At 49.3% G+C, this 22496-nt stretch overlaps 3 protein-coding genes across 3 annotated transcripts; 1 reads left to right on the forward strand and 2 right to left on the reverse strand.

Moving 5' to 3' along the window:
• Window positions 1-9653: 9653 nt before the first annotated feature.
• Window positions 9654-11597, forward strand: N7533_011753 (uncharacterized protein; the record flags this gene model as incomplete). Its single annotated transcript, XM_057108403.1, has 2 exons — window positions 9654-10025; window positions 10074-11597. 2 exons carry the CDS (start codon window positions 9654-9656, stop codon window positions 11595-11597), a joined length of 1896 nt encoding a protein of 631 aa, XP_056955781.1.
• A 1325-nt stretch (window positions 11598-12922) lies between these two features.
• N7533_011754 (uncharacterized protein) lies at window positions 12923-13452 on the reverse strand (the record flags this gene model as incomplete). The annotated part of the gene is made up of 2 exons (XM_057108404.1): window positions 12923-13020; window positions 13056-13452. The coding sequence occupies 2 exons, from the start codon at window positions 13450-13452 to the stop codon at window positions 12923-12925; spliced, it is 495 nt and encodes a 164-aa protein (XP_056955782.1).
• A 2220-nt stretch (window positions 13453-15672) lies between these two features.
• N7533_011755 (uncharacterized protein) lies at window positions 15673-16653 on the reverse strand (the record flags this gene model as incomplete). The annotated part of the gene is made up of 3 exons (XM_057108405.1): window positions 15673-16304; window positions 16354-16400; window positions 16457-16653. The coding sequence occupies 3 exons, from the start codon at window positions 16651-16653 to the stop codon at window positions 15673-15675; spliced, it is 876 nt and encodes a 291-aa protein (XP_056955783.1).
• Window positions 16654-22496: the final 5843 nt, after the last annotated feature.

A 22496-nucleotide genomic window follows, 5' to 3' on the forward strand; every position in this document is an offset into this window, starting at 1 on the left:
TTCTGGAAACGATCCGCACCAATCTCCATCAGGTATACACGGCTAGTAACCCGGAGCATGATGCCGCTGCAACACAGTTGTCTTCCCTGAAGCATAGTGATGTGGAGTCTAGAATGCTGAAGAAGTTGCAGGCGCGAGATCCACCGCTCTCAGATATTGATAAGTACTTCGACACCCCTCCGATCAGCGTCGCAGATACCACCGGCCAAAACTGGCTCTGTAATTGGTGGAGGACGCACAAGGGCGAGTATCCGCGGATGGCAGCAGCAGCCAGGGACTATCTAGCGATACCTGCCTCGGAAGTTGCTGTTGAGAGAGTCTTTAGCACAGCGAGGGATGTGCTAGGTATCCGGAGATATTCTTTGAAAGGGGATACCATACGAATGCTGATGTTGATTCGCGATGGGTATAAGTGGTAGCGGTCAAGGGGTTTGGTTAAATTATGCCATCGCGATAGTCCGGTTCTGCATTCATAAATTGTCAACTGAAACTGCTGTTCGACGAAAGCGCGTTCGCTCTCTAGATAATTAATTCTGAAGGGAAAATGTGCCGATGCCGATACGATATGACGATATCGTGAGTGACGATATCGTCAAATTTGAAGCCCGCCGATATCGTACCGGCAATCGGCATCGACAGATTCAAAAACAGCCGGTATCGTATCGTCTGTCGATATCGTATCGTCAATATCGGTATATCGGCAATATCGTCAACAGCCCTATATCCTCATTTTGTCTGATCATGACGCTAAATCGGAAAACAGGAAGGATGCGATCCTGGAACGGTTCCAGGTCGATCGAATGGCCTTTCGGCCATACTTTGTCGACACCTGCGACCACTATGCGGTCACGGTGCCAGACCCCGCAGACATCGAGGGTCGCCGGTCCCTAGGATTCATCAAGTACGACAAGAAATCCAGATGGGTCACTTTGGCGAACGCCTGCATGCAATTACCCGCCGAGGCTCTCGAGTTAGGTTTCAGTACAAAGGGCGGTCAGGAGCAACTGGCGGGTTCCACGGCGACGGACTCAAGCTGGCGGCGGTGGTCCTGTCTCGAGATGGGTATAGGCTGCAAGTGGCGGCAAGCCTGTTTTCCTGGTATTTCCATCTGCGCGAGCCATGCAAATCTCGTCTCCATTGTACCATCACCCCATCATGCCAATCTGGTTCCATCCAGACGGACCGGACCGAGGATATCGCGGGACTGCGCTTCCAGACCGAGCGAGATGTTGCCGTGCTCATCGGCCCCGGACGCGCCAACCAGGGTCGACCGGTGGCGCCTGAAGAATTTCTTGAGTGGCTGCAAATATCACTGGATATTCGTGGCCTCTCCTACCCGTCCTCGATTGTCGAGACAAGCCACGGGGACCTGCTTTTTGACCAAAATCTCCTTGGTAGAATCTATGTTCACGGTGTGCTGCTCTTTGGAACAAACTCGATTTACCCGTTCAAACTTGGTTATAACTTTACAGAGGGGAAATTCAGTCGCGATCGGCGATGGCTTATGGACCGGCATGGAGTGGCAGAGCGAGTGTGCCGGATCTGGGAGTCCGCACTTCAAACGCACGAGGACGTCCTTCTCCCGATATACGTGAGCCTCCTCCGAAGGACACCAGCGCTGATGGACATTAATTTGGCTGCTGATTTACTCTTGCCCTCGACGATATCCCGCATCTGGACGTATTTGCTTCACGAGTCCAAGGGCAAGGAATTCTTCTATTGCGAAACCTCCGGAGCCCAGATTTGAAGTCCAATATCCGCACCACTTGTCACAGGCTAACGCGAATCTAGGATTTCAAGATGATATGAGAGACCATTGGAAAAAGGCCGATGAGGCTGTCGCGAGAATTGTGGCGCCTACTGCGGTCGACTACGCCTATCCGCAGTGCTGCGGAAGAACTTTCAATGCTTTTCCAAAATGCCGAGGTCTGTAGCCCCCCGAGTACCACCTTCTCGAGAACTGTGCGGAAGGCACTGAGAGCATGCTTTGCCTTGTTAGATTCGATGCAGAGGATTCAAGTAGTTTATGTCGAAGGATTCGATAGTAGGGCGGATGTTGTGTATAATCCTCAGCAAAGGACACTGAAGGTCCACCGCCGATGGCTGGACTTTGACGATACACATCAGCGAACGTCGTGCCGGAACTGGATTCTTCGTAGTGCGAAGAGGGAAAGTGGAAAGCGCGAACCCTTCTTTTGCGGCCACATCATTGAGGAGCTCTTATCCCTTTCCATCTCGTCGGTGTTTGGAGAATCTCAGACCCCTCGGACCACCGAGATGAGGTATATGCGCCATGTCCGACGTCTACTCCGGTACATGCCACACCAGATCACTTTGACGCCCTCGAAGGGCGGCTTGACGGTTGCTTGGGAAGATAATGAGACAGAGCTGTTTCGGAAGCATGGTCTCGATGGGGCGGCGTATCATGTGATAATACACGAGGAAAGCTGTATCAGCATGAAGCGGGAGCTCCTGCATTCGAACCCAGGTAAGCCTCGCTCGATCGCTGCTTAGGGCTGAAAATCAATTCTGATACTTGCCATATAGTTCTGGACTCGTCGAACCTCGCAGTGTGCGGGTGCCGTCAGCAGTTCGTTCCGCAGCGGAACAAACAATGCCTGTTCGCAGACTTGGATGAATTCAAAAGGTACTACGCGATGGTTTCACTCAACGAAAGGTCTGCATTGTACGGTCTAATACCGGAGCCTATGTATCCCCTAGCAGTGGCGGCGATTGGACCCTCCGTTGTCGTCGGCGATCAGCCTCTCGGTGATGTCCAATACAGGCACGGGCCAATCGATCATTCGAGTCCGCCGCAGATCCAGAGGAAAACAGCTTCATCTGCCCAAGAGCCGAGAAGCAAAAGACGGAAGTATATGGACTGAGCAAGTCGTGTCTCAAATCACCCTCACATTGCTATCGCGTTTCGCTGTCCTCGTAACAACACGACGATTAATGAGAGTTGTAGCTCACTTTGACACGGAGTGGATGGTCCACGACAGGCTGCATATTGTTCATTTAGCTCTGTGCCCTGGTCAATATCCTCTCTCGGTAGCCTTACGCGAGCATGATGAGAGTCACCGACGTAAGTTTCCGGTATCTCCTGGCGCTCAAGAAGACATTAGCGAGGTCACAGAGAATCGGTCATTCAGACGAGTCAAAATGACTGGTTGACTGGATTCGGCCTACCTAACAGAAACCACACATGCAAGAATTCTTGGCCTTAGGGAAGGATAGAAAAGTCAAACGGAACAAAATGCTGTCAGGTAAACGATAGGGCCAATATGGGTGAGGGTGCTTCGTATAGCGGACGAACGGGATGTATAGTCGTCTAAGCCCATCTGGATCGAACCTCGAATAGTTGCTTTCGAAACGGCATGATGATGAACCGTCACACCCACTCAAATAAGTCTGCGGGTAGAAATCAGGACCAAGATTCACATTGACGCTCCCTCCACTGTAGTCTCATTGCATCCAGAGTGCATTGCTTCAAGCACCAGTCCCATTGTGGGTTGAAGGTAGTGCCTAGGAATATCTGGCTCTCCTAGGAACTATGAATGCAATCCTGGGGGCATGAGCAGTGCCGCTATTACAATACGCTTTAAGGGACTTCCATTCTTCGCGGCGCATTCTTGTAGTAGGAGCTGCCCTGATGGATTCAGGTACGATGATTGCCGTGTAGCGGCACGACGAACGATATAAACTCGCCTGGCCGCTCTTCACGAAACCATCATAACCAACGCGCAATTATATTGCCCTATCTTTGCTCGCCATTCCAATATTCATTATGGTTCGTAACGGATGTACTTTACGTTGGCAGCTACATACTAAACTAGAAGCAGCCCCATTTGCGAGGTCTACCGAATCCAATCTTATACAGGGTTGCAGCATATCTCGAGAGCAGCGAGATATTTGCTCTTGCGAGATCATCTCGAAATCTCAGAGCCAGGCTACAGCCGGCCATACTTGCAATCAACGTCGAATGTCAAAACAGCAATTTGCTCGGCCTCGCTGCCATGGACAACGATATTGACCTCGCCGAAAGACTTCTGCAACGCAAGGCAGACGTCAACGCGTTCTTTCGAGGGAAGACCCCGGTGATGAGGGCTCTCAAGTACTCATCCTATGACGTATTGCAGCTCCTGCTGGAAAGCCCTACGCTGAATATCAACCTCCAAAATCAGGCGCAAGAAAGCGCGCTATGGTATGCTGTCACATACGGAACTTGTTCTGTGGTACAGAGTTTGCTGGAGGTCCCAAAGTTACAAGTTGACCTCCCGCACAGGCGAGGACGAACGGCACTCCATCTCGCGGTCTGGTGGGGCAAAACGGGCCTGGCGCGTCTGCTCCTCTCCAGCGGCAGCGATCCTTTCACTACAGATGACTTTGGCAAGTCACCCCGCGCATGGGCATGGCACATCAGCCGGCCGTCCATGAAGTGGATCTTTGTAGGCCTACAGGAAGCTGGGCACTCGCTCTCTTTCTACAGGCCATCCGCCGGTTATCAGACCACTGATAACAGCGAGCTGCCGCTCCACCAAGCAGTAGCCCATGGATCCGCAGACGCTGTCAAGCTACTTCTGACGCAAAGGGAGCTGGCCCTGGATGCTCAGGATCACAACGGAGATACTCCACTCCACCTCGCTGTTCGATGTCGGCGTCTGGCAGTGGTGGAATTGCTGTTGAGCCACCCGTGCGCCGACATAAACTGTCGAGACAAAGACGGCAACACTCCGCTCTGGTTGTCGACATTCTTATCGCACGACGACATGACCGAGAGGCTATTGGCTGCGACTGGCATTGATGTCAACTTTGTGGGTGGTCGTGGTCAGACCCAATCGCCTTCCACTTCGCTGCACCACGCGGTCGCAAGGAGTGACACTGTCGCTCTGCGGTGGCTTCTCGAGATACCTGGCATTGACCCCAACCTCTGTGTGGCAGGCGTCTCTCCTTTTTCCGAAGCGGCCGCGAAAGGCAACACCCATGCGATGGCGATGCTCTTGAACAAGGGAGGCTTAGAGATCAATGCGACCACCGAGTTGGCAGATCCGCCCCTCTGTCGTGCGGTGGAAAACGACCACTTGGAAGCGGTAAAGCTCTTGGTCCGGCAGGGCGAGGCTCTGGCAATTAACCAGAGCACTGTTACCGTCCAAGACACCGCCCTGTGTATCGCCGCCCGGGCGGGCGACTCGGAGATGGTGCGAGTTTTACTGCGCCATCCCAAAGCTGACCTCAACCACCAGAATCGTTGGTTCGAGGATCCTTTGTTGCTTGCAGTAAAAGGCGGACATTTGGTGGTCGTTGAAATGCTGCTGCAGGACCGGAGAATGAGGCTTACCAGTTTGTGGGCATCGCTTTATTTTGCCGAGGAGGGTCCAATTCGGGACGCAATCCAGAACCGGGTCAACGATCTCCGCAGCCGTCGCGGTGCAAGTACACCCTCATCATTGAAAAGGAGAATCAGTCGATTTCTCAGACATCAGCAAAATAATTGTACAGCAGGGCGATACAAAATGCACTGAAAAGCCAGCAGAGGTGTGGATCAGTGATGACGTGTGGAAAGGGATGGTGGAAGGCCAGGAACTTGATGGATTCAGAATAATGCCAACCTTCATAGAGCGTGTCGTTGATAGCTCGACAGTAATCAGGGATAAATGCTGCCCCGAAATTTTTCTCTCCGCATCAATTCATGAGCGACCTTGTTGATGATCCTCATCTATGTGATATGTCAAATAGGCTTTAATCCATACATGCGTCAAGACGTTGCGCCGTTCTGCGTGCGGAGAAGTTAATACTTGCGGGTGTCCGAAATTTGCCGTGTTTCACATGCTCTCCCTCATGATAACATATAAGGAGCTTCTGCGATATTCCTCATTCAGCCTATGCAGCTCACTTCGTATATAAAATGGACGCACCAGATCGTTCTTCATCGGCCGAGCGACCAATTAAAAGACAGCGGCAGCTCTCCAAACACTCTGGGGGTGACACTACCGCCGACCTGCATTGCCTATTCCGAGAACCTTCGGAGCGCGAAAGTATCCAGTTCAAGGTTAGGATCTTCCCAGTAGCGAAATGAGAGCCTAATTAACATGTAATAGAACACCCGCGCTGCCAGCCTTTTGACAACCGAGGTCAAGCAGATCCTACGCCTGGGCTCATCTGTCGCGAAGCCAGCTCTCGACCTACTCGACCTGTTCCTGTGTCTCTGGCAATGTTATGTTGTCAAATCTGCCGAGAAAGTTCGACTGGAACACGAGCGACGTCAACTTTGGCTGTCAAATGACGAACTAAAAGCCGGAAATGGTCTTCTACAGCAGCGTTGTAATGAGCAGGCGCTGGTACTGTGGGGACCGTGGGCGTGCAGCCCACGCTGTCCAGGCTGGAATCATCTCATTGTTACGGACGTGTGACCGGAATTCTGACCATATGAACTATTCTTGAGGAATCAACAAATATTGGTGAACATGCATGAAGGCGAGGGTGCCGGATGATCTTCCCTTACAATCAACGGGGATGACCGTTGAGACGTCGATGCAGCAGAGAGTTAATTCCCGTTGAACTTGTAGCTATCCATACTTTGCTCAAATAAGACCGCTTGAAGGGTCAATCGACCTTTGATTATTACGATGTCTGGCTCTGATAAGAAGATTTAATTAGCCTATTGCTCGCTCCATTTCCAGCCCACAAGTTCGTCGATCTAATACCAATGATCCAGTTCTGTTCTCTCCAACTCCTTGAACTACCGACGTCCGAGGAAATGAATCATTTGGCCCAAATTGGTTGGTAAAGTCCATTTCACATCTCCCATAAACGCATACTTACCGCCAGACAGACTTTATCTCCGATATCGACATCCACGCAGCCTGGCAGGAGTCCTCTAACGTACCCGCTGTACCCCCCTGCCTTGCTACCGACCGCCGCGGATTGAAGCGAACTTCATTCAACTTATCAGGGGTCTCCAGCTCTGAAATTTACGGGCTATCTTTGGTCGACTGTGTTTTTTATCCGAATCATGAAACCCAACAAAGCTTTCTGTGGACAGGTCCGGATCCTCTGTCTCCGTCTACCAAGGCGGAGGATATTTTTATATACTTTTCTGCCTTCTTGCTATCAGAGGAAGTCCACTGGGTGGAATTTCGTCTTTCAAGATTTGACTCTTTCAGTGATGAGTTGATGGGTGAGCATCTCTTTTTCCTGCCACGATTCGAGACAGCGATGGGGAATCTTTCTCGGGTGCGCAAGCAGATTCTCGACATCATCTCCCAAGTATGCTCTGCAGCGCAGACAGCCCGCTTCCGACTGTCGATGTGGCCCCGCTTGGAACCTCTTCCTTACACTCAGCACTTCATGATGTCGCCGCACTCCACCCTGCCTACGTTGCCATGCCTTGATCCGGGGTTCTTCGTCCATAACCTCCGCAGAAATTTCAGATAGAAATGGCAGTTGAACTGAAGATACATACATAATCAGAAATACAACAACTTTTGCCAAGCACTGATAGTAACCTGGGCTACTCATTCTTTTAAATGAATTTCATTTTGATTCTGAGGCTTCAGGTAAGATCAAACAGTGCTAAAAAAGAATGCCGCCACCGGCAATTAATTCATGTGCTCTGTGCTCTATTCTTCAGGAAAATTGTCTCGAGAGACCCGCATTTGGGGCTTGAATGAAAGATAACTCTGTTATTTCTTTCTCTTATAAGCCTGCTTTTGCCTTTCCGTTTATCGTTATCGAAAACTCCTTGATTTCTCATTCCTTTATTTCATCATAAGAGCAAGAATCTAATTGGATTCGAGGATCTACTTCTTGCCTGTCTCTTGTCTGTATTCTGCCTGCCTCTTGCCTGTATTCTGCCTGCATAACCTCCGAAACATTCTGCCAACGGGTATGTACGAAAAAGATACCAGAGGCTGATGAGGCTGGTCAAAATCACGAGGATACCAAGTACAATCTGACCGATAGCCCCATGGTATATAATGCTGCAACGAGGCAGGGAGCCTCGGTCATCGAATACTGCAAAAATGTCGAGAAATCCATGCATCTGGTCCATAATATACCCACCCAAAGCGATTACAACCACCCCGAGGAATAATTGGGTAATAAAGAAGTTGTCAAATGCAGTCCTCCTATCTCGTACCCAACTTGGGTGAGCGAAAAGTGTGAAACCAAACAAGGAGAAGAGAACCGAGGAAAGTGCGACAATAACCATTGCCTTGCGAAAGTCTCTCATGAGCTCTCGGAATGCGTCGTACAGGATGGGGCTGTCGAATTCATTGAGGCCAGCTGTTACCTGGTCTCGCAAAGTATCTGCGAAACGAGCAGTGACAGAATTAAAAGCAGCGACGAGCAGCCAAATAGTGGTGAGAGAAAAGACACAGAGACGAACAAAGATGCGGGATGTATCGGTATATTGAGACATGGTGGAGTTGAAAACGAGGAAATCGAGATGAATCTAGCCAGAAGCTTGAGCTGCACAATTTCAGGGATCAATTCAGACTGAGGATGAGTAGGTACAGTAAAAGAGAGGGGACAATAAGACGATCATTTTGGCACCAGCATATAAATGCTTTCCATAAAAAATAGAGGCATATGCGAACGTATCGTTCCTGCGAGCCCTCACATGACAAAAGTTGGTTGCCTACAATTCCTTTCTGGCTCCAGCTCGTCAATGCATACCTCGTAACCATACTATCCTAGGAACAGACAAGGAATGCCATTTAGCCCCAGCTGCTGGATGATCGGCAAAATAGATAAGTTAAAAATTGCTCAGAATCCTTATTGCTCCCAGGAATCGGACATAACTTTCTAGGAGTTCTTTCTGAAATGTTAATGCCCGGAACGAGTAGATAGTTTTGCTACTCACTGTTTGCACATACAGCTTCATGCCAGTGTACTACTCCTTCTTTTACTGTATTATGGGTGCACTGGGCATTGGTGGACAGTAAATGGGTTATTTCGAGGGACCGACTACGGCAAGATGGTACAAACAGACTTGTAATGCTTAAGCTATATACACTATTCGCGAGCTTCTAGTACCTTGAGATATGTTCCAATATTACTTTTCGGAGGTGGCAATTCTTCCCGGCTCGGAGCCAGCACTATGTTCAACCTGCACCTTATGAACATCCCCAGTCTCTGACAAACTGGAAAAGCGGCCAGTTACTGCCATGGCCTTTGAGGGTAGGCTGGTTCCTCGTTCACTCCATTTCCCCAAGTAGTGGTATGGTATTCGGACCGAGTCTGGATATTTTGTCGCAACACATTAGAGCACGGACAGTATAGACTCATAGATCGCTCAACCGATCTTTGGACCTCCAATCAATCAATCAACCAATCAATCACCTGATTCTATTGAACATGTTTAGTATTAGCCAGTACATCATTTCCTCATCCCGACACTTCGCCGGGGCACAACTATCGCAGCCGCGCGTCCCAACGGCAGTCTAACGATAGGAGCGGCAATTAGGCCACGGCAGGCTTTGATCAAGCTCTAAGATCGTTTCAGCAAGTGGAGCATGACTTATTGTACAAACACGGATATATCTGGTTAAAGCATCGAGTCATTATTTTGAAGTTTAGGAGTTGCATATATTCAATTCCGTGCTGTGTTGTGACGAGATCGCACCCCGGTTCCAACAACGAGTGGGTCCATGATGAAGTTGATTGGATATCTTCGCGCCCAAGCCATGCCAAGGAACAAGGCCGCGCTAATCCTGGTCAACGACCTCCTGTCACCACTCGATGCCCGACTCCTTCTGACTGATGAAACGGAGCCGGTTTTTCACTCTTGTGCATGTGTGATCTCTAGCCACGAAAATGATCTCCTTCGATTGGTCACATCGACAAACATGAAACGTGAAGCCGCGTCTGAATCACGAGGCTGCAATAGTGAGAGTGATGAGCGACCAGCAAAAGTGCCCCGGCGAGGGAGCTCAAGCACGAATCCAGGGCCCTTGAAGCTCGAGCAAGACCTCAGCAGAGTACAGCCGCCACTCTCCCCACTCTCGCCTGATTGTAATAGCGAAGTCAGTTTTCAATCTTGTCTCTCAATAGCCATTTGACTGACTGCATAGAATCCCAATACCCTAGAGCATCGAACAGCACCCCCGTCTCTCACGCATGCGCCCACCGAGCTCACAGACGGAATATATCAGTGGATACCTGCCCCGTCGGAGGTCGACGCGCTTGAGACAATGAGTCAACCATCATCGAAAAGGTCCCGATCACGTTCGATCTCAACGGATCGGGGGCGTGCTCGATCGGTTTCGTCGGAGAACAGCGAGAGCAGCTCGGCCCGGGACACCAGGTCATATGCCTACAGAGCCGTCAACTATGTCACTATTTTGGAAACCAAGGGCTGCTTCATGCGACCGTCCCCCGCTGGCCCGGTACCCGACGATATTGCGCTTTGTGAGCGTCTTCTCGCTCAGCCGGTCGAGCCTCCTACCGGTACACTTTTCGACGACTTGTACATCACAGACTTCCATAATGCATTGCGGAACCGATCTGAAGCGCGTCTCCTAGTGGACCTACACCCCCTCGTTATGCCATCCGCGGAAAATCAGTACATCCAGGGGAATGAATCCTTGAAAGACGTGATTGATGGATACAATGATCCGTGGCTGAAGACCGAGCCAATATACGGTCCGAAACCGCAGCCCGACCATGCGCGCGGATTGAAGTGGTCGACCTTTTCCGAGAGCCAGCGGCGCAAACTGGGGATCAAGCCGGACGAGAAATCACCGTATACGGCGCGAGAGGATATGTATTTCCCTTACTTGACAGCAGAAATCAAATGTGGGAACCAAGCGCTGGAGCTTGCCGACCGGCAGAACATGCACAGTATGTGCATTGCCCTGCGGGCTGTGGTCTCTCTGTGCCAAGCGGCGGGCTGCACGGAAGAGGTGCATCGGCGGATTTTGGGGTTCTCGGTCTCTCATGAGCTCGAAGGCGTTCGTTTGTACGGCTACTATCCTGAAGTCGATGGGGGCAAAGTGTCATTTTACCGCTGGCCGGTCGCGCAACCCAACATCTGGACCAAAGAGGATCGGTGGACATGTTATCGGTTCGTGGAGAACGTGGACCGCGAATTTCTGCCTATCCATACTCACCGGCTATTGCGGATACTTGAAGGAGTTCCGGACCCAGACGAGGGTTCTTTAAGTGTCGTTGTCGACGGGCCTGACTCTCAGCTGTCCATGGGTGGATTGCAGGAACGTTTGGGGTATCGCAGAGCTGCATCCTCGCAGAATCGTGGTTTGCAACCGGAGCTACGCATGATGGTTCAAACATTACAAGAACAATTGGCTGAACAGAAGGACCGAGAGGAGAAACGAGAAGCGGAACAGAAGGCTCGGGAAACAGAACAGAAGGCACGGGAAGAGAAACTTCTCGCTCAACTAGAGCAGCAAAAGCTCCGGGAAGAGAAGCGAGAAGCAGAACAGAAGGCACGGGAAACAGAACAGAAGGCACGGGAAGAGAAACTTCTCGCTCAGCTAGAACAGCAAAAGCTCCGGGAAGAGAAGCGAGAAGCAGAACAGAAGGAACTGCAAATGAAACTTCTTGCCCTTTTAGAACAGAAGGATAATTCGAAATGAGCATAAGAATAGTATCTATGGATATTCATGCAAAGACTTCCAACTATGCCTGCGTTAGAGGACCCTCCCTCTTTTGGTATTAGCGTCCCAACCGTAGGGGTAGATAGGCCAATGGGGACGCAGTGTGCTTCGACACGTTTACACCGCGACGGTCTCCACTGGTGACGGGCGCTGCCGCACGTTGTAAGCCCTCATACGACGTGACATGAATGGTCTTTGATGCGGAGGACGCGGCAGTATAAAAGTCAGCGATGTCGGACCTAGTCAGACGTGTGAAGCCCAAGTTGCAAGGGTTTCGGCCCTAAAACGATGTAAGTGAATATTTCTATTTATATCATGAGATCGGGATCGAGAGAAAAGCGGAGGTCATCAAATGGTAATCTTTTTGAGTAAATTGAGACCTTGGAAAGACAGCAGCCAGGAAGGCTGCACGTAGAGTGAGCAGTAATTTCGAAGGGGATCTTGTCCTCGTCGAGCTATGCGTGTACTAGCCCATCAAAAAGTCAGCAATTTTTGGCAGATGGTGTCCCCGAATTCATAGGTATCATGTAAAAAGAGCAATTCAAGGCTCAAAAACCTGCATTTCGCGTGCATGGTTTGACGGCCTTGAAACAAACAGACTACTAAAAAGAAGACGAAGGGGAAGACGGTGCTTGGGGTGTCACTATCCTGTGGAAGGACAATAGTTCTGGGGTTAACGATAGAACGGGCCTAGAATTTTCAGCAGATGAGTATAACAGCACTTAAGGCATAAGACAAATTTTCACAAGAACACACACTCGGAATTTGAATGGCAAATTCCAAATGGCAACAAAACATATCTGTACTCTAGCCGGGAGATAGCAGCTCATTTTCCTTGGTCGTAAAAGGAAGGAGAGAAGGGAGTATTTCTCTAGTGGTCGCTTGGTATGCAATCGTGGAGGGGCTTTCACTCAGGTATGCCCTCTCTGGGAAGCCCTCTATGCCATCCGAATACCCAGGGATGGCTGTGAGAATTCCTGGTGTGGGGGCTAGTTAAAAGGAAAGATACCCAAAGTTAGCTATTGTGAGCCTGGAACAATGGGTCTTATGTGCAGTACCTACCTTCTGGGGGCAAGCTCCGATAATCCCGAAGTTGTCCATCTCCGAGTTGTGACGCTGGATGCATGGAGTTATCGGCTGCGACAAAGTCGCCTGGTTGATCAATATCTCGAACAAAATGTGGCATCCTGTTCGCGTGGTTTGTCTCGTGGTACTTCCTCATTTGTCGTTTGAAAGCAGTATGAATTGCTCCAAAGCTCCTCTCATGTCGAAAGTCTGCCAGGAACTCAGCTTGGATCTCTTCCTTATTCAAATGTCTTCTTTGCATAAACCAGAATGGTAAGCGCTCCAGGTCCTGGGTTGCCCATCGACGATTGCGGGATCTGGCTTTTCTCTATCAGCTCTAGCCTTTTGTATGGTATTTATTGCGTCACTTACCTGCTTGAGGTCTATTTATAATCTGGACCTCTATATGTGATTCAGGAATTGGTGCGCCTTTTCTCCCGCCATGTGTAGAAGTGCCCGAAGCATTCAATTGACGTGTCGCAGAATATGGGACTCCATCCGGCAGATTGGACCCGCCTGGCGCCTGGCAAACGGCTGCTTCGCTATGTTTCAAAGTCTCTGTGGGGTAAGGGCTCGAAAATGTCTTTGGAGAATCTCGAGATACTGTTTGTGGTTGACAATTTTCGGTCACAGTGTTACCATGAAAGGTGAGACCTGTGTTGTTGACTGGGTCTGTCAGCACTGACACGCATTCATCATTTCCGTCCCATAGATCGGTACTTCCTCCTGTACCGTAGCGTCCTATGCCAATATTGCTCTGGCCTTCCATGGCTTCAGCTTCTGGATTCAGAGGCGTGGGCCTCCTGACCAATAAGTCATGTTCAGCCAGCTTCTCCCTGTCGTTGGATGGGCTCACGATACTTGGCCGTAGTTCTGGGAGGCTATTTTGCCGATCAAAACAGGTCTTGTCACATTCATTTCTCGCTTCCTCAAGGGATCCTCTGCGGTTTCCGCTCTCCTCGCTAGGATTTTCATGCAGACAGGTATGGCTGAAATTCTCTGTTTGTGGATAGGGATGCTCCATCAGGGGCCCCAGTTGGCAACTAAGACTCTGTCGTTTTTCAAAACCTTTCGCAGGCATCCACAACGGTGCATCTGGAAGGGTGACTCGCCGACCATTTCGGCTATGTAGCCTTTTCCTCTGGCCCATTCTCATGGGGACTCTTCCGAGCAGTTTATTCGCCATTATCCTGGAAGCTGGCCTTGTTTTCCTACCGTGAAAACTCCGTCTAGTAAGCTTGCCGGGAAGGCTACTTCGGAATTTCCTCCTGCGCCACATGCGATGCGCTCTTTTGAGCTCGTTCAGGGCTGACCATGCTTTCCCGACTAGAGTCTCTTTATTGGGAACTGCCGCGTACCCTAAGCCTTGATCATGCTGGGCCTGCTCCAAAACTAGGCTTGATGGATACATATTCGAATGTGTTGATTCTTTCCATTTGTTCAAAATATCTTGAAGCGCTCGAGTTCTCTGGTTAACCTTTCCGATTATCTTATTGTTGACTTTAATCACTTTGGCTCAGGAATTTGCCGGTCAGTGAAGGCACAATCATTTTTATACCGGATCAGGCGTAACATAACTCACATTTTGATGCAAGTTGGTTCGAAATTGCAACCATCTCGGCAGTGAACGACAGTGTATATAACTCTGTTTGGACATCTCTCTTGTAGTACCAAGGTTGAATCAATTTCTGTGGTAGGCCGGAAATCATCATATTATGCTGGAAGTCTGACAACTCCGCAGTTGCGTTGAAGTCATGCAGATAATAATGATAGACTTCGGCTTCCTTGAATTCGATCTTGGATCTGTCTGCATTCATAACATCCAGCCAAGTGATGGTCCTCTGCATCGTGCCATTTTCGAGCTGGATGATTTTCGGGCTTGGAGAACCAAAGATGGCATCTATCCCTTTCATAAGATTGACACTGATCATCGGGGCATTGTAAACGACCGCGAGGCTCGCATTTTTGTTAAATTGATCCAATATCTCCTGGGATTCTTCTAGGGCGAGGCAAAGTCTTTCTTGCAGCGGTTGGAACTGCTCCAGGAGACTTTCTCCTAACTCCAGAAAATTGCCTCCTTGGCGGTGATTTAGGCTTTGATTTTTTTTGGAGAACATAGATTCAGTCTTGCGGCTGGTGGAGTCTTAATCGTGGCGGTTGGCTGTAGGCTCGTGATGACCGTGATATTCTTCTGGAAAGTCATAGAGATCAGCAGGTGCTGGTTCCTTACATCGAGATTCGTTGCCTACCTTGTGGGACCAGAGAAGATGTGTTGGGTATGAGGCGGAGAAAAAAAAGTTATTTTCTCAGAAGTCGATGATGAGTAGGAAATTTATAGCCCATGAATCTCTGGTCACGGAAGATAACCGGCTCTGAAAAGCATGAGAAATCACAGGCCAGTCTATTTGACATGGCTATGCCGAAGACAACGTTGGCAGCACGGTTAGATCACTTTACTGATGATGAAGCATCACTGAAATCAACGTTGAAACATCAATGACTCTGCTGAGATTCCCTATGCACATCACGCTCCAGAGTTGTGACTGCCGATATGCTGTTCCGGGAGTATCTGCTGCCTTGGGCTCGTGACATCAATGGGGCCTCATTATGAAGATAGATCACACTTCCTCGGGGCTGCTTATAGTATGCAGTCGCTCAGCTGCTGCTGGTACCTCCTCTCGCACTTTGAAAGCATTGTCTTTGCATTATATAGCATCGTCGAGTAATGTGATGGAGATCTGATCTTTTGTTCAAGCGTACGTCCAAATGCGGGAGATATTCCTGAAATGCTGAGTTCAGACGGAGTGACCCACTTTTCGACACACATTTCAGATACTACAGGTAACGAGGTCAATAAAGTAAAATTGAATGGGAAGTTGAATATTCAGTGTACATAGAAGTTTCTTTTGCTTGGGCTGACCATGTTCAGGTGCATGCCGCAATTCACTAAGGTCCCGAACATAAATCGGATCGAGCCATACACCACGCCTCACGGAAACTCAATCTGCAAGAAATGCATCACCTCGGAGATCAAGTCCTGCTCGATACCTCCAACGAGTCGCTTGATCACGTCAGTGGGTATCGATCGTTCTTGTAGTTGTGTGCGAAGAGAGAGCTCGGGTAAACGAGGATGAGAGGGAACAGCCTGCTGTGGCTGCACTTGCACCCTGCTTGACTTCGGCAGGGTTTTCTGTAGGAATTCAAAGAGACGACAGAGACTCTCTGCGCTATGGTTTTCGTCGATGCGAAGGCAGAATTCAATGGCAGCACAATTCTTCTCAAGCAGACTATCTCTGTCTTGGGCTAAGCGATGAACAGCGGCGTGGCGAATGCCGGCGATCGAATGGCGCAAGTTCTGAACAGTGGTGATATTTTCACCATGTTGCTCAGACGAGATCTTCGATCGGTTTCTAGCCAAGAATTTGAAGAACTTATGCAGCTCCAGTGCCTCGGGCCATGTCCATCCAACGGCCAAAGACTGTGGTTGAAGCCATTTTTGAACAAATTGGAAAGCGGAATGCTCGAGGTGGCGTTGCAGCGTTTGGAGGATCAAATGTTGTGCTCGAAAAGGGATAGACGTCACATGAAGTCCTAGGATGGGAAACAAGATCTCTATAAACTCTACCGATCGTAATTAGCGAAGGCACTCTAGTCTCTTGTTTTAGCTTACCCTTAGCTTTCAGTCCCCGGCTCTGTTTCAAAAACGATTTCAAGGACCTTCGACAGTCAATTGTGGAATTTTTCAATTTTGAGAGGATCGCGAGGTCATTTACCGGTAGCTGATTGACTGTGGAGACCAATGATGGACAGCGGTGGAGTCTCTATTGGAGCGCGACGAAATCATTTTCCGACGACGGACTCGGCGTCGACATCTCTTCATCAATGGTACGTCGGCCGGCTTGTAGGCGTGGGTACACGAAGTACCCTGGTCATCCTGTGCTGGCAAGTGAAATAAAGATTTGGGCGGCATGACGAGTTGCAGTGACTGCGACTTGCGACGGAAAATATGACGGCTAGGCTGAGGGAAATCATTTTTCTCTCACGGGGCAAGAACGAAAATTTTACAGGCGAAAAATTCCGCGGGCAGGCAAGCGATCTGCCAAGGCGAGTCTTCCATGGAACGACTCTACATATTAGCTGCGTGGAAACCGTTTCACATCGTTGAGCAATGTTGAGACCAATGATTTGCAAATTGATTGGCTACGGTCCGAGCGAATATTGGCAGACTTCTGCTGCCACGAGAGATTAAGCCGCCACGGCGACTAGCCCATGGCATGCCACTTCGGTCTAAACCTCATACCAAGTGCGTTGCAGGCCGTTTAAGCCAGGTGAATCAATGTTGATGAGGCAAATGATTTGTCACGCATCGCATCATGCCGACCACGGCTCCAGGTGGATCCAGCCACTCCACCCGCTCTCCACCCCAAACTCTTGAAATTTCTTATTTCAACGTTGATAAACCGCCTCAACACCCACGAAATTAGGGTCGCCCAGTGCAAATTTGAAGTCAAAATCTCTGGACTCGGCAAAATGTACGCAAGTGGTCGCTGCCGAAACCCCTACTCCGAATAGCATAAAAGACGCTCTTTTCCCGTCGAAAAGAAAAGCAGGACTTTCCTCCTCACACTCCGGGCCTCGCAGCCTTGGGGTGTCTTTTGCAGGTAAGATCTGCGTTACCAAGTACTCTTCGCAGGACGGGCTCTGCGTCATCAAGTTTGCCTCGCAGGAGACCGCTGCGATACCAAGTTCTCCGCAGGAGACCGCTGCGTCACCAAGTTCTCCGCAGGAGAGTGCTGCGTCAACAAGTTCTCCCTCGCAGCAATGAGCCCTGCGATTGTAAGAGTGTGCTCCCTCACAGCCAATGAGCCCTGTGTTGTATAAATGTGCTCCCTCACAGCCAATGAGCCCTGTGTTGTATAAGTGTGCTCCCTCACAGCCAATGAGCCCTGTGTTGTATAAATGTGCTCCCTCACAGCCAATGAGTCCTGTGTTGTATAAATGCGCTCCCTCACAGCCAATGAGCCCTGTGTTGTATAAATGTGCTCCCTCACAGCCAATGAGTCCTGTGTTGTATAAATGCGCTCCCTCACAGCCAATGAGCCCTGTGTTGTATAAATGTGCTCCCTCACAGCCTTGAGCCCTGTGATTGTATAATCTTGAGCTTCCATGCAGCCTTGAGCCCTGCGTTATCAAATTTGCGCTCATTAGGCGATCCGTGGCGCCGCGGCCCTCGTCCTGATCCTCTGGCGATTGCAGGCACCTCTTCGTGGTGTCAGAGACTAGTACTCGAGAAGACTTACTCGAAGAAGCCAAGACCTGCTCGAAAGAATCAATAGAATCGATAGAATCAGGAATCCAACAAGACATGATGTAAAATGACTTCAGTATTGTATGTAGATGCCACCGTACATGGCTCTGGTTCGAACAATGCGCTTTGTAGCGCTCAATCACTCCTTGAGCTTCGAGAATGGACATTCTCTTCCACGTAGTGTAAATTTGAGCATCGAGTCATGGTTGATAGCGGGGTGGCCAATCTAGATAGCGGCTGAAATCCAAAGTGGTCCATTGGTGTGAATACTTGTGTCTGCTGGCTAGCAGTGGCAACGGGGCTTGTTCGGATGTAGGGAGATGCGGAGTTTCGACGGTGAGTGGGTGGTGTGCTGGCGTGTTGATGGTGCTGGCGTATTGATGGTGCTGGCGTATTGATGGTGAGGTCTGGATGTGAGTGAGGGCTGGTGAGTGAGGGTTAGAGGTGAGTGACGGTTGAGAGGTGGTGATGATTGTAATGGGGATCGAACCAGTGAATCGTGAATCAACATGGTGATGGGCAGCGCGGGTGACTCCCGGGCGGTGAAGCGGCGGCCAACAGTAAACACCCATCCCGTCATAGTGAGGGTCTTTGTTCCATATGCAAAAGTTGAGAAACAGTGCGAAACGATGATTTCTAAATATCAGATTCGTGATGGTAGTATTTCCTCCGGTCGGTCTTCTGTGTGACATTCTCTCGGCTCGAGATTCGTCGCGTGCTCTTTGACCATATTTTGTTCAATATCTGATATAGTATTTCCGAATGCTGACTCGATACCTGCAATATATATCCCTAGACCATTTCTATTATGTACATGATCGGGGTAAACTGGCAAAGAACCATTGGGGTACGGGCGATAGAAAGCCTCATTCTTCCAAGCAATTTTCAGTTATTATTTGGAGTCGGCCTGATCGAATGAAAGCCATTTCTAGAGCCCCGAAACGCTGATCTTGCCGGATGTGTGCCCAGAAGAACGGGCGGGTATGATTATTTGTAAATTAGTGGCTATAGTTAAGCAAAATTGGCGCCGGCAACCCTTCTCTTTGCGTGGCCTAGTGATATTTCACTTGGCTTTCTGTAACGAAGCGGGTTCGATTCCCGCAGGGTACATCAGAACCCGTCCATGCGGTCCGCCTGAACTCAAAGCCCGCTTTTTTTTTTTGAACCATTTCCCGAGTATTCGCTCTACGATTTAAATTTTACCTTTTGCTGATCTCCAATGGAAGTGGTGAAACCACCTGTGCGGAGTCGATTGGACATGCCCGCTAAAGTCAGCAACCGGCGGTATTGAAATTGATGTTCGTCGAGGACCTGCCGCACCAGAAACATGCTACGGCGGGCAAAGGCTGGGTGCACTTACGCGTCGCGTAAAACACACATGCCACGCCTGAGACTGAGAGTAACATCAACCGCTACGATCGATGTCAGTGAGAACGTCTTCTTCACATATATCTCAAGACGTTCTTCACATATATCTCAAACCGACCTGCATCTTTCAAATAACTAATAACAACTGCGCCATTGTGACCGTCTCGGCAATCGACTGGCCGGTCCGGCGAGGCTACTTCTGCCGGCGGGTACGTGCGATTCGGTGGTGAAAGCGAGGAGGCATTCGGTCGGCAGGCGGCTGCATCGAGCATAGCATCGGGGAAAATACCTAATTTCATTAAAGTGACTTGACTATGTTTAGTTGCCTTTCGAATTATCCTGGAGATGGAAATGTACTAACCAGGATCAATTATGAATAAGCCATGGTAGCAGCTTTAATGACCGACTGCACCAGGCCACAGCCAAGGCAATTTGCCGTTGGATATACCTAATCTAGCACCGATTATCAGCAGCTGGCGCAAGATAGTTGTTCGCAACTTACCTTGTTCGCGGCCTAGATGAGGTCCCCTTAAACCAGCTATAATGCACATTCTCGATCGGACTCACCGGAACAGCTGAATTAGGGCTGTCTCACTGTCTCTCTATGTTAATATGATTTCTGGTGACCGAGGGTGGGATAGACTTACCGTGAGCAGCCTGGAATCAGCCTAGAGAAACCAGGAACTAGGTAGTGGGATCCGATCCGAGATCACTTTGTACCACTGGGAATGGACTTAGCCATACCTGCCAATGTACGGCTCTGGGCTAATATTCAACCATGCCAGGGCAAAGTATCACTGGGCAAGAGATTCATGGTTCTTTTTTTGCGACAAACTTTGCCCCGACCTAAAAATGACTGCTCTCGCGGCGAGCCATCAAGGGTAGATCTAAGCCATGGGCTGTCTTAACGCTTGATCAACTGAAATCAAGGATTGAAATAACTGGCCTTAAGACTATTGCCAATAGCTCTTTTCAATTTGCCGATTGATGCCACCTGGGAAAGAGTTGGTTGTCTTTTTCCGTGGCGGTGGATTCTCGGCCTCTCTTCGTTGTCGCGGATGCTCCGATGGCTCGCTCGGTCATCAGTGAGACCGGCTCATGGCTACCGACAAGCCTTCAATTTGGACATGGGCAAGAGGCTCATGGCCGTCAGAATATGGTGAGTTGCTAATACATTGGCTGTCAATTTCTGTTCGGACAGGGTAATGTAGAAGAGAGGAATGGAGAGACTTTGGAAGTTTACCGTATGGCTAAGCAAAGGGCATCAAGCCTTACTGAAATGGGCTTGCTTAATGCGCCAGGCGAAGTGCCCGCGTCAATCATTTCTTCTGAAACAACAAAGACGCAAGTGTAGTGAGATTAAATGGCTTGGCCCGTCAGGTTGTTGCAGCTGGTTTAGTCTCGAAGACGAGGGGGAACATAGCTCTGTCAGGTCTAGTGTAAAGAATCATCAGCGATATTTTCTGAACAATGGAGAGCCCCGAACAGCCAGCGTTCATTTTGAGATCGAAGTGCAGTACCGGGCGTTGGGAAAGAGCAGGGAAAAGCCCAAGCGTGACTTACAAGACATTGAGTGACTTGCGATAGAAAGTTTGCCATCCTACAGAGAGAGCCGTCAGCACATGATATCTGCTATCAATTTTGCCGTAGTTTTTGGACTCACGTTGTCGGTAAATGCTGTTCACTGCAGGGAATTTTGTAAAGTATGACATCTATTTATCATCAATCATTAGTAGGTACCCTGTGAAGGCAGCTTGGAACTTACTGTGCCCCCAGCTTGGACCACTCCAGATCCTTGAAACGTTTGTTCAATAAATTCTCAGTGTTGAGCGGAGGATGGGCTAATATTGAGTATCCTCCACGTTAGCATGGTTTCAAATGATTGGGCACCTACACTCACTTCTTGAAGGATTGACTATTGAGAAAAGTTAGGCGTCAATGATGTAAGAGGTCAGCTCATTTTATTGCATGATTTGGAGGTCAATCCATACCAAAGAGTAGCCGTGGAGACGAATCATACTTGACACTTTTTGTTCCAGAATCACAAAGGAATTATTGTGAACGATGGTACTGCTGGCCAAGGACCGGGTATTTATAGTTATTCAGCAAGTCATTCACTCTGCGTCAATAAGATCATCATGTTTAATTGCGAGGGCTCAAACACGAACTTCTCTTCAATGATGACTGACTCAACATTTCATCATTGGTTTAATGCAACTCTCAGAGGAATTAAATTTTACGCATGGTGATCCAGACAGAAAATAGAAACGTTTCTGGCTGTTGGCATTGTTCAAACAGTCATGATACCGTAGATAAAAACCGATAACAGTTATCAACATTCATCACCGTCAGTCCGCCCTTTACTGCGACGGGCAAGGTAACAAGATCGTGCGATTTCATCCCACTCACCGGCGATGAGCCCGTGACTCCACGCAACAGCAACTCACCAAAGGCAGGCAGACCGCAGGGTTGTTCGTTGCCTACCTCGCATATCGGAGAAAATCCATCACCTACACAATATCAAGTAGATACAAGCTATGGGTCGGCGCGCGGCTGATTCGTACAGCCATATCTCACAACAGAGTTTCTTGTACGGTGAGCCAGTCACTAGTTCGATTACGTTTTTGAATAACAAACCTCTGCGTCAGCCGCGTCTTTGCAAAGGCATTACCCACATCAGTCTCCTGGGAACGAAGCGGATGCGGATGGGTACTACTACTCGGAAATATAAGCAATTAGTGCCATCAACGGCCCACATGCTCACAAGTCGTCTTTGAAATCATTGGTTAATAATTGGCCTTGGCTCCCAGGAGTCTGTGGGTCGTAAATATTGATGTGATCATTGGATACCACTAATAAAGTGAAGGAATAATGAGCCAATCGGTGCCATGAATGATCCACCTGTACCACAAAGCCCCAGTAGAAATAATCGGTCCAAATTTGGCTATGAGCCCCTCGGGGTCTAGGGCTGCCGTTCCACCTACCATAATTGGATAGCCCGTCAGCAATACCCCCATCGAATTTCCGGGAACTAAGTGGAGATGTAAAATTGGGTACTGCTGCAAAGAGATACAGTATGGCCTTCCACCATCGTGTTTGTGGGAGTGTCGCGGGTGCCCGCGAAGGCGGTGGGCCCC

The sequence above is a fragment of the Penicillium manginii genome (assembly GCF_028828005.1).
Source record: "Penicillium manginii strain IBT 31320 chromosome Unknown utg000008l:1.0-3226943.0:1.0-3228205.0, whole genome shotgun sequence".
NCBI lineage: Eukaryota > Fungi > Ascomycota > Eurotiomycetes > Eurotiales > Aspergillaceae > Penicillium > Penicillium manginii.